At 45.6% G+C, this 13,037-nt stretch overlaps 1 protein-coding gene across 1 annotated transcript in view; it reads left to right on the forward strand.

Annotated features, from left to right (window-relative positions):
• Nucleotides 1-9,047: 9,047 nt before the first annotated feature.
• The window catches only part of LOC126203142 (cuticle protein 8), a 35,454-nt gene continuing 31,464 nt past the window's right edge, over nt 9,048-13,037 (forward strand). The window contains exon 1 of the mRNA XM_049937388.1: nt 9,048-9,080. Within this exon, the coding sequence (XP_049793345.1) occupies nt 9,063-9,080 (18 nt within the window). The 5' untranslated portion in view covers nt 9,048-9,062. The remainder of the gene's footprint in view (nt 9,081-13,037) is intronic.

The following is a 13,037-nucleotide window of genomic DNA, read 5'->3' on the forward strand; positions in this document are numbered from 1 at the left end:
TTGTCGTGGTTGCAAAGATGGACTTCGTCATGGACGTCGAGAGTGAAGTTTCGCATCATGCAGCCTATTGCGCACAATTTGTGTCCTGTGGCTGCACGAAAAGCATTATTCACAAGGCGGCGTTGCTGTAAATGTTCCTCCGAGCCATAATCCGTAGGTAGCGGTCATCCGCTGCAGTAGTAGCCCTTGGACGGCCTCTCTGTATCTCTTCCATGTCCGAATGACATTGCTTTGGTTCACTCCGAGACACCTGGACACTTCCCTTATTGAGAGCCCTTTCTGGCACAAAGTAACAATGAGGACGCGATAGAACCGCTTTATTGACTGTCTAGGGATGGTTGAACTACAGACAACACGAGCCGTGTACCTCCTTCCTGGTTGAATGACTGGAACTGATCGGGTGTCGGACCCCCTCCGTCTAATAGGCGCTGCTCATGCGTGGTTGTTTACATTTTTGGGCGGGTTTAGTGACATCTCTGAACAGTTAAAGGGACTGTGTCTGTGATACAATATCCACAGTCATCGTGTACCTTCAGGAGTTCTGGGTACTGGGGTGATGCAAACCTTTTTTTGATGTGTGTATATGTGAAGTGTCTTCTTTTGGATATGTCTGAAAGAACACACAATTTTGGTCCCACAGTCACTATGAATTAACGACATTAGCTGTCGGCGGCCTTTGATTTAAATCTATAGGGAAAGTTGAACATTTGTGCTGGACTGGGATTCGAAACCTGGTCTCCTGCTTATTAGGCAGATTTGCTGACCAATGTGTCGACCAGACACAGTCGCCAACGCAACTGAGCCGACTACACGGAATATCCTAGCAAATCACGTTACACGCTAATTTAAATCTTATCCACATACTACTGATGTAATGCCCCTTGCACATATAATTAAGCTGATGACGGCCAATTGATCACTTCAGTGCCGATGCACACCACGCTCAGATTCTTAAGGGAATCGGCGAAATGCCACGAGTAATGTGGATAATGTGCAAGCGGCACTGCGTCATTAGTGTGTGGATAAGTTGAGAATTTGATGGGAGGCGCGCTGGAGTCGTTTGTGCAGTTGCGATGACAACTGTGCTCGGAGGAGCAGTAGGCAGCGCAGCGCAATGCTCGCCGTTGACTTAAATCGATGCCGACTGGCAGCTGAAGCCATGAATTCCTTTGTGTTTGATTCACATTTCTGCTACTCCTCACTAATTCCGCCTATCTTCGGTGTACTCTCTGTCTATATTCTGTACACTTTAGACTGTTGATTCCATTCAGCAAGTTCTGCAGTTCTTCCTGACTTTCTCTGAGGATAATAATGTCACCAGCCTATCACTGACGTCCTTTCGCTAGGAATTTTAAATGCACTCCTGACCATTCCCTCTATTTTTTCAATGCTTCTCGCATAGATAGACTGAACAGTAGTGGAGAAAGACCGCATTCCTGTCTAATTCACTTTTTAGTGCGAGTACTATCTTCGTGGTCTTCCTTCTTATTTTACCTCCTTTCTTCTTGTACATTGGTGTATTATGCGTGTTTACCCGACGCTTACACCTATTTCACTGAGAACATCAAACTTCCCGCACCATTTCACATTGTCGAACGCTGTTTCTAAATCGAACAACCCTATGAAATCACTTTGCTGTTATTTAAGCTTTGCTTCCATTATTTAGAGAAATGTACGTAATATCTTTTCCAAAGTCAATCTCATAATCTAACAGGTTTTAAAATTTCAGTTCCACTCTTCTGTGTATTATTCTTGTCGGTAACATGGATTCATAAGCTATTACACTGATTTTACGATAGTTCTCGCACTTGCTATCTTTGGAATCGTGTGGATGATATTTTTCCGGAAGTCTGATGATGTGTCTTCTTATTTATAGATTCTGCAAACCAACTTGCATAATTACGTATGTATCATTACGTATGTATCACTTCCTCCGACGATTTTATAAACTCCGAGGGATTGTTATATATTTCCTTCGCCTTATTGATCGTATGTCTTCTAAAGCTCTGTTAAATTATGCCTCTAATATTGTTTCCCTTATACACTCCTGGAAATGGAAAAAAGAACACATTGACACCGGTGTGTCAGACCCACCATACTTGCTCCGGACACTGTGAGAGGGCTGTACAAGCAATGATCACACGCACGGCACAGCGGACACACCAGGACCCGCGGTGTTGGCCGTCGAATGGCGCTAGCTGCGCAGCATTTGTGCACCGCCGCCGTCAGTGTCAGCCAGTTTGCCGTGGCATACGGAGCTCCATCGCAGTCTTTAACACTGGTAGCATGCCGCGACAGCGTGGACGTGAACCGTATGTGCAGTTGACGGACTTTGAGCGAGGGCGTATAGTGGGCATGCGGGAGGCCGGGTGGACGTACCGCCGAATTGCTCAACACGTGGGGCGTGAGGTCTCCACAGTACATCGATGTTGTCGCCAGTGGTCGGCGGAAGGTGCACGTGCCCGTCGACTTGGGACCGGACCGCAGCGACGCACGGATGCACGCCAAGACCGTAGGATCCTACGCAGTGCCGTAGGGGACCGCACCGCCACTTCCCAGCAAATTAGGGACACTGTTGCTCCTGGGGTATCGGCGAGGACCATTCGCAACCGTCTCCATGAAGCTGGGCTACGGTCCCGCACACCGTTAGGCCGTCTTCCGCTCACGCCCCAACATCGTGCAGCCCGCCTCCAGTGGTGTCGCGACAGGCGTGAATGGAGGGACGAATGGAGACGTGTCGTCTTCAGCGATGAGAGTCGCTTCTGCCTTGGTGCCAATGATGGTCGTATGCGTGTTTGGCGCCGTGCAGGTGAGCGCCACAATCAGGACTGCATACGACCGAGGCACACAGGGCCAACACCCGGCATCATGGTGTGGGGAGCGATCTCCTACACTGGCCGTACACCACTGGTGATCGTCGAGGGGACACTGAATAGTGCACGGTACATCCAAACCGTCATCGAACCCATCGTTCTACCACTCCTAGACCGGCAAGGGAACTTGCTGTTCCAACAGGACAATGCACGTCGACATGTATCCCGTGCCACCCAACGTGCTCTAGAAGGTGTAAGTCAACTACCCTGGCCAGCAAGATCTCCGGATCTGTCCCCCATTGAGCATGTTTGGGACTGGATGAAGCGTCGTCTCACGCGGTCTGCACGTCCAGCACGAACGCTGGTCCAACTGAGGCGCCAGGTGGAAATGGCATGGCAAGCCGTTCCACAGGACTACATCCAGCATCTCTACGATCGTCTCCATGGGAGAATAGCAGCCTGCATTGCTGCGAAAGGTGGATATACACTGTACTAGTACCGACATTGTGCATGCTCTGTTGCCTGTGTCTATGTGCCTGTGGTTCTGTCAGTGTGATCATGTGATGTATCTGACCCCAGGAATGTGTCAATAAAGTTTCCCCTTCCTGGGACAATGAATTCACGGTGTTCTTATTTCAATTTCCAGGAGTGTATCTTCCATATAGACTCTCATTTCTCTTTCTGTCATATCATCAGACATTTCCTCAGCCCACTAGATGCGTACAGTGTAGTCTTTCCACCAGTCCCGTCTCTCTTCTGCATTTAACAACTTTGAAGTGGCGCAGGGGAACATAAGTAATGACGACTGGACTGGTTATTAACTTCTTCCAATACCAAAGCTTGCACAGTCATCACCGGCCGAAGTGGCCGTGCGGTTAAAGGCGCTGCAGTCTGGAACCGCAAGACCGCTACGGTCGCAGGTTCGAATCCTGCCTAGAGCATGGATGTTTGTGATGTCCTTAGTTAGGTTTAACTAGTTCTAAGTTCTAGGGGACTAATGACCTCAGCAGTTGAGTCCCATAGTGCTCAGAGCCATTTGAACCATTTTTTGCACAGTCATCACAGTGGAATCAGTGAACCATAACGCAGCTGATGTCGTTTTCATAGGACGAAAAGGACAGGCGATGGTGTGAGTGATTATAGAAATCCATTTCCGTTATTCGTACCACACAAAGGAATGATACGGCCATCGGCTCAAGAACTATGGTCGTCTCCACACCACTGTAGTACTTACTTAACTGTTCCAAATGTTTTTTGGTGCTTATCAAAATTTTTCAATTAATCGATTTTGAAAGTTTCAGGCGCCTGTCGAACGCTATATGAGACCATCAGCGGCCGAGCAGCAGCTCAGCGACTGTGGCTGAAGCGGCAGAGCAGAAGTCTGCCCTCACTGAATTTCAAACTTACCGTAATTCCTTTTCTCTATTCTTGCAGCAAACACTGTGTCGTTACAAATAATCGTGTTTCTTCGCAAATGAATAGTAAAAGGTAATGAAATATCACATTTCTCGAATTTGTGAAGCGGTTGTGGCATAGTTTTAAATTACTGGATGGTTAAAGTACAATGTCTCGCGAAGATTGCATTACTATTCACTCCCAGACACAGTAAATGATGATGGGTTCAGTATTTGTACCTATGACGCATGCTTTGGCTTAAAAATTTATTCCTGAACGCCTTTTCTTTTTAAATTTTAATAGTGTGTGTTTCAGCTAAATGTACGTGCCAGTAAATGGCGTCCAGTATGTGTTCTTGTTGCAAATCTATACTTTGTTCTTCATGCTTTTACATTATCTGTTATGTTGGTATTTTGAAGTTCTGAATACTAGTGTGTCCCTTGTAGCTACCTTGATTTCTGCATATTAACTGCAACCCACATCCATTTGAACCTATTACTGCATTCGAGCCTTGGTCTCTTACTGCAAACTTTACTTCTCACACTTGCCTCCCTTACAAAACTGATAATTCCTTGACACCTCAGGACGTATCCTGAAACTTATATCTTCTTTTGGTCAAGCTGTGCCATAATTTGTATTTCCCCAGTCAAAAACTGGTTCAAATGGCTCTGAACACTAAGCGACTTAACTTCTGAGGTCATCAGTCGCCTAGAACTTGGAACTAATTAAACCTAACTAACCTAAAGACACCACACACATCCATGCACGAGGCAGGATTCGAACCTGCGACCGTTCCCCAGTCATATTCAGTACCCCCCCCCCCCCTTCCTCCGTTACTTATTCAGATTTACACATTTAAACTCCAGCATTCTTATGTACCACCACATTTCAAAAGTTCCATTCTCTTCTTCTCTGGTTTATCGTCTATGTTTCACTTTACTTCAATACTACATTCCAGATAGCCATAATCATTATTAATGTTGCTTGCCAAACAGCAAAACTTATCTACTAGTTTTAGTGACACATTCAGCAATGTTATTCCCTCAGTATCGCATGATTTGATTCGACTACATTGTATTACCCTCGCTTTTCGTTTGCTAATGATCATCTTGTAATTTTTTTGAAGACGCTCTTCATTTTGATAAACTGGTCATCCGTGCTTTTCAATCTCTCACAGAGTTACAGTGTCATCGGAAAACCTCGCTGAACCGTGATTATATGATCGATACTACCCAAAATACTGTCGCCAGACGATAACAAAGAACAAATGTAATTGTAATGACTTTACCGCAAAACCATATTAACATGCAAATGATTGTATCCATAAATAAACGTCATTTCATCTCGATTCGTTATTGTGCTTCAATTATACGTTGCCACGAATGTAGTACTGTCTGTGTTCCTTTCCTAACAAACGCGTTTCGTCGAAGCAATGCAAGGCCGAAGAAAAATGGCGATAGTCAACTGCAGTGTGCGCCTTAGATGGTTGCTCTAAAGATATTCAGCGACGTGTTGCGCTGTTATAAGATTTTCACGAGCCTCGTAAAACTTTAAACCTCGATATCTATAGAACACTTCAGAAACGGATCTACCAGGGCAGCATTTACTACAATGGCGATGGCTCTGAGCACTATGGGACTCAACAGCTGTGGTCATAAGTCCACTAGAACGTAGAACTACTTAAACCTAACTAACCTAAGGACATCACACACATCCATGCCCGAGGCAGGATTCGAACCTGCGACCGTAGCAGTCGCGCGGTCCCTGACTGAGCGCCTAGAACCGCTAGACCACCGCGGCCGGCAGCATTTACTACATTTTAGTACGTATTGCAACCGCACGAGCGAAGAGCAAAATCAGTGACTCTTTGTCTGTGCTTTCTTAGTCGGTCACCTATCGACATCTCGCAGGCAATAATATAATATAATATATTATCTGCACCTGTTAGTGTAAAGCAATATTTGATGTGTTTGCGTTCGCGTTTGTGACGGGCTGAACTCTGCTGCGGACACTGCCAGTAGGGTGCCTAAAAGTCCGTGGAGAAACAGCAGCCCATTCTTCCTCAAGAGCCAAAGCTGCAAAAATTAATGATATTGGAAGAAGTTTACGCTCCAACTCGTGAAGAATGGTGCAAGTGGCTCTGAGCACTATGGGACTTAACATATGAGGTCATCACTCTCCTATAATTTAGAACTACTTAAACCTAACTAACCTAAGGACATCAAACACATTCATGCTCCAGGCAGGATTCGAACCTGCGACGGTAGCAGTCGCGCGGTTCCGGGCTGAAGTGACTAGAACTCCTCGGCCACAGCGGCCGTCTCCAAGGAGTTCCATGACCTTCAGATCGGGACTCTTGCAAGGAAAGTTTTGCCCACAAACCACTGCACCACAGATGCTGGTTTATAAGAACTGGCATTGCCATGCTGAAATAACCATCGTCTGACCACTGTTCCTCTACTTTACGCTGTACACAACTGTGTAAACATATCCTTCAGAATTTTCCATTTTATTAAGCGCAATTAATGGGGACCACACCCTAACCACGAAACACACCGAGATACGGTGACACCACATCTTCTGTACTTGACTGTTGGCACTACTATGACGGGCAGGTAACCCTCCCCCGGCATTCACCAAAACCTAACCTTCACATCTAATTTTAGTAGGGTACAGCATGAGTCATCGTTCCAAATCGTTCGTTTCCAATCATCCACTGTCCGGTGGCGCAGCACTAGCACGGAGTACAGAAATGTTTGGTGTATGAGGAGCTGCTGAACCATTGTACACCATTCGTTTTACCTCCCCACGCTAAATGGTACACTACTGGCCATTAAAATTGCTACATCACGAAGATGACGTGCTACAGACGTGAAATTTAACCGACAGGAAGAAGATGTTGTGATATGCAAATGATTAGCTTTTCAGAGCATTCACACGAGGTTGGCGCCGGTGGCGGCACGTACAACGTGCTGACATGAGGAATGTTTCCAACCGATTTCTCATACACAAACAGCAGTTGACCGGCTTTGCCTGGTGAAACGTTGTTGTGATGCCTCGTATAAGGAGGAGAAATGCGTACCATCATGTTTCCGACTTTGATAAAGGTCGGATTGTAGCCTATCGCGGCACTGCTGCTCGCGTTAGTCGAGATCCAGTGACTGTTAGCAGAATATGGAATCGGTGGGTTCAGGAGGGTAATACGGAACTCCGTGCTGGATCCCAACGGCCTCGTATCACTAGCAGTCGAAATGACAGGCATTTTATCCGCATGGCTGTAACGGAGCGTGCAGCCACGTCTCGATCCCTGAGTCAACAGACGTTTGCAAGACAACAACCATCTGCACGAACAGTTCGACGACGTTTGCAGCAACATGGACTATCAACTCGGAGACCGTGGCTGCGGTTACCCTTGACGCTGTGTCACGGACAGGAGCGCCTGCGAGGGTGTACTCAATGACGAACCTGGGTGCACGAATGGCAAAACGTCATTTTTTCGGATGAATCCAGGTTCTGTTTACAGCATCATGATGGTCGCATCCGTGTTTGGCGACATCGCGGTGAACGCACATTGGTAGCGTGTATTCGTCATCGCTATACTGGCGTATCACCCGGCGTGATTGTGTGGGGTGCCATTGGTTACACGTCTCGGTCACCTCTTGTTCGCATTGACGGCACTTTGAACAGTGGACGTTACATTTCAGATGTGTTACGACCCGTGGCTCTACCCTTCATTCGATCCCTGCGAAATCCTACATTTCAGCAGGATAATGCACGACCGCATGTTGCAGGTCCTGTACGGGCCATTCTGGATACAGAAAACTTTCGACTGCTGTCCTGGTCAGCACATTCTCCAGACCTCTCACCAACTGAAAACGTCTAGTCAATGGTGGCCGGGGAACTGGCTCGTCACAATACGCCAGTCACTACTCTTGATGAACTGTAGTATCGTGGTGAAGCTGCATAGGCAGCTGTACCTGTACACGCCATCCAAGCTCTGTCTGACTCAATGCCCAGGCGTATCAAGGCCGTTATTACGGCCAGAGGTGGTTGTTCTGGGTACTGATTTCTCAGGATCTATGCACCGAAATTAGTTGGAAATGTAATCACTTGTCAGTTCTAGTATAATATATTTGTCCAATGAATACCCGTTTATCATCTGCATTTTTTCCTGGTGTAGCAATTTTAATGGCCAGTAGTGTAGTTGGACTACTGGTAGTTTCTTAGTATTCACAATTATTATCGATGATTCCACACGATTTTTTCCTACCATCCTCCACAATGCTCGACAGTCCTTGCCCGTCAGTACAAGAGGTCTTCTTGGTCTTCGTTTATGAAATTTAGAGACTAATCCACGTTAGAAGTCACTGAGCTCTCCTGAGCAAGCCATCCTTTGCTTCTCTTGGGCGAACACTCTTCTCCCCCTATGAAATTGTCGGTTCCCCCTGTCGACACAGTGGCCGACTGATTCCGCAATACGAAATTGTACATTTCTGTTACATTCTTGGGAAGGATCCTAGCTACGATAGCCATTCTGGGACCAATTCCTTTGATTACCGGGTACAGAATATGTGAAGGAATTAGAGGTAAGGCTAGACGAGGGTGTTCGATATGCATTTAGTCCCAAACGGCCAAACTGCGACGGCCGTCGGAAGTTACGTAAAGACGCGTGTGGCGCGACGCGGCGCGGTCCGGCGCTGCCCGGTGGTTGGTGAAGGGTGGGGCCGGTAAAAGTGTCCGGCGCCGCCCCCTCCCCACCCCCACCCCCGGGGGCCGCCGCCGCCCCTCCGCCTATAAAAGACGCCGGCCGCCTCATCCAGGCACCGCTCTCCTCGCCAGCCTCCAAGAAGCGACATGGCTCTCAACGCGCAGGTCAGTAGCTCGCTCTCTGCCTCCTCCTCCGCCTCTGATCTAGTTTCCCATCACTCTAGCACACCGCTCCGCGATGTTTCTCTATAGGCTGAGGACCGCCTACAAATTTTTCTTTCTCTCTGCCCACTACACTACCGTAAAACAATTAAGCACACTGGACGTCTGAAACAGATGAAAATCTGGTCTCTCAGTACTACTTTCGCCAAATTGTTTCACTTATTTGAGTCAAGTGTTTCGTAATTGAGTCCTTTTTGTCAGATGACCTGCGTACAAATGTGTGAGAACAGCTGTAAGCTGTGAGGGAGGTTAGTGTGTTGTTGTCGGTGTAGAGGCCATTAGAGTCCGATTCAATTTATATGAGCATCGTGCGTTTGAGGTCCAGAGGTGGGACGTTATCGCAGCAAGTACAGTCCCGCCACTACGCTCCGACTTCCGCTATAGGCCGCGATAACATATCGCTTTAAAGCCACTCCTACAGAAAAGTCAGGCAAAAATTCTGAAATTCACATATTACCTAGAACTCTAAAACGTCTCTAAGCATGTAAAAGTCTGTTCTTAGTTGTAATTAATGGTAGCGTTAAGTTTTTTTTCTTGAAATGTTTAAAATTTTCGCACACAGAAAAATTATTTTCTAAGAACTGGCACGTACAATGCTTTTCGCAGCGGAAGTGGCAACAACAGTCGTGGCTGATAGTTCTAGACTCTTCGTTAGTGTACTGCAGGCGGGAGTAGTATCGCTCGCTAGCTGTCAAATGACGACTTTTGTACATGGACTATAGAGAAGTAGGGCGAGTTATTGAGGAAGGAAGGTTGAGCAGTAATCGACAGTAGCCATTCTCGCAGTCATCTTAACTGCCTTAAGGATACTACAAGAACGAAAAAGGTCCTGTACTTATCAAAGCGTAGCAAAGACTGCCATAGTTGTATATTTCCTGCTGTGTAGTCAGCGTTTTTCACTCGGTACGACGTACCAAATGCTTGAAGAAGGAAGTAAAAGAAAGGTAGGAATTTTCGAATGCCAGTGACAGTGGCACTGTAATGTCATTAGTACCCCGATGTAATGATAAGAATTTCTGTCTATTGAGTCTTTCACACATCTCGTGGTCTGTTCTAGACAAATTCTTGAGTGCTGTGAGTTATGGTCTCATTACTACAAGAATGGAGCACTGACGTGAATGACGAAAGACTGGACACTGTACAAGAAATGAACAAGCACCAGTAGAAATGTGCAAAAATGCAGTCTCTAGTCCAAGTACAGGAAGAAAAACTTTTAGAGACATTTTTCCTTCCGAAGTTCCTTGGGATTTGCTGTTTATAGAGAAATCTAAGTGCAGAACGAAAGAACGTTCAGATTTCCAACGGATCGCGATGAATCTCTGCTTCCTGGTTGGAGCAGGTGTTAATGCAAATGGCGGTTTGCTTTCTCCCCAGGCCATACCTGCGGGATAATCTGCGCTTGTTGGCTGCACTATCGCCTGCATCAACATAATTGTTGGGAAAGCTGCAGCAGAAGTGCATCTTGTCCGGGCACGAACCTCCGCTTAAGAAAATGAGTCGCCCGGCGTCGGACGATCTGGCATAAAAACAAGCCACTAACATTACTAATGCAGTACCTTAAAAAGTAAACTTTGTCCACTGATTACACCCTACATCCATTTAAGAATGACAGTTACAACTTCGGTTACGGTGGAGTACGTATCTTCGAACGAACGTTATCCTTGGCGATGCTCCGTTTGTCGCATGCGGATTTTTAAAATATGTGAGACTCCGGAAAGAAATACGAGATCTGGGATTCTGCCTAAACAGTGGCCTCTTTTGTTGACGTCCTGAGCATCTTATTTATCCGAGTTTATTTCGCAGTCGATCTTATTACGTAAAAATGCAGAAGAGTATTTTTTTAAAGCCAGTAATTAGGGAATTCGCGAGTAAGGTACAGGAATATAACGCAATACTAGCAGTAATGACAGGAAACACGTGAACTCTTCATTTCTAAACTACGAGAACGTTTACGTTCTGTGTAACGCATCAGAGAGAGCTTACGTCTCACAGTAGACGGCAGCAATTGAGTTTGTATAGCGTACTTGCTCGTGAGCCATTACAGCTGTCCTGCGCTCGTTAAGTTGGTGCTGAGGAGCTGATGGTAGTGCTGCGCAGTAATACGACAGTAACACAAGCTTACAGCAGTCCGTCCGGCGGAAATATATTCCGGGTGTCTGGTACGTAAAGGACAGAAGTCACAAAGACTTTGACTGATGTGGCGTGGAGACTGTGCAGATCACATCCACTAGCACAGACTATTACCACTTAGATGCACAGCTTATATTCGCAACTGACAAGGACTCACGGAAAATTATCAACGTACGAAACTAAAAATTCAGTAACTTCTGTGAATCGAAAATGTAGGAAGGGAAACGTCCCGTCGAAAGTGCGGTCATTTTAGATAGAGCATAAGATCGGGTTACCTCGGGTGAAATCAGGACTGGTCCATTGGAAAGGGGTTTTGCTCCGTACTGATAAACCCGCTAAAAGTTAGCCGAATAATGAGGTCTAACGTTTCAGGTCATTAGAGATGGAGTGAAAATTCCGGAAGGAATAGAATACCGGCCGTGGCCGTTTCAAAGAAACCATTCTGCCAGGTGCCTAAAGCGATTTGGGGGAAGAATGGAAAACCTGCGTCTTGATGGCTGGACTGGGGGGCAAAACGCCCTTCTCTTGAATGCGAATCCGCTATCTCACTCAACGGCTTCGTCATTGTTACGGTTCTTGTATTTCAGCAGGTAATATGAACCGGTTACAAAAAGTCAATAATTTAGGAGATATACGTCTGAGCGATCTTCACTAGCCCAAAATTGGCTGCTTTCATCGTGTTACGAACGGCAGTTTCTGAAATAGACAGTCCGGAACAAGACAGTTGTACACTTTCAGCAGCAACCTGATAGGAATTGAGGCACATCCTTTTATGTTCAGCAGCATTTGATACTGTACTGAATGCGTCATCTCGACGATAGATTCAGCTACTCTGCAGATAGAGAAAAATATACAAACTGGGAATATGATGCGATTTGGAGATTCAGAGCTAGCAACAGTGGCGTGTAAGCTTTGTTCGTTAAATGATCAAACTACTACTTTAAGTATATTGGTTTCAAAACGCGAGATGCAAACCATGAAAGAGGAAAATTGATGAGGAAACTTTCTGATTGTGATATCAGTTAAGATTTCTCAGACAGACCCAACGACAAGGGAGGGTCAACAAAATGTTTACAACTGGGCCGATAAAGGCTTGGGTTTAAATTCAACTTCGTTCTGGCACATGCACCTCACCATTTTTCTGAACATTTACCTAGAGAAAATCCTTATTAACTGGGACGAGTATGGCGATCGTACCCGGCTGGTTTGCTCCGATGCAGCCTTCCGCTATAGGGTCTCTTATCTTTTCTTTACGGCGTCAGAGTGAGGGCTAATTAGAAAATAACCGAGCCATAAAAGCACGATGATTACGCGCGCCTTCCATATGTTGCACGCTAACTAACAGATGAGTCATTGCCATCAGCGCCGATGGATTTGAAAGGCAAATGAAGTTATCCGCGGAGAATTCACGACGCTCTGCTCTGGAATTAAACAACTGGCCTCAATATAATTTCTTAATAATATTGCATTTTAAGGAGAATTACAGATTTCAATAAACATGGAAATACAAAATACATTTTTCAATATGATTTGATTACAGAAGGCTACTACAGCAACCGGGAAAGTGACAAATGTAATGAGAATATAATGAATGGGACACAGGAATTTGTGGGGCGTAAATCTGCATGAGAATTAATCAAGATAAAATTTAAATAAATAGTCTTTGACAAATAATTTATACAGTGATTATATATATATATATATATATATATATATATATATATATATATATATATATATGTGTGTGTGTGTGTGTGTGTGTGTGTGTGT

Source organism: Schistocerca nitens, chromosome 9 (genome assembly GCF_023898315.1).
Source record: "Schistocerca nitens isolate TAMUIC-IGC-003100 chromosome 9, iqSchNite1.1, whole genome shotgun sequence".
Classification (NCBI taxonomy): Eukaryota; Metazoa; Arthropoda; class Insecta; order Orthoptera; family Acrididae; genus Schistocerca; species Schistocerca nitens.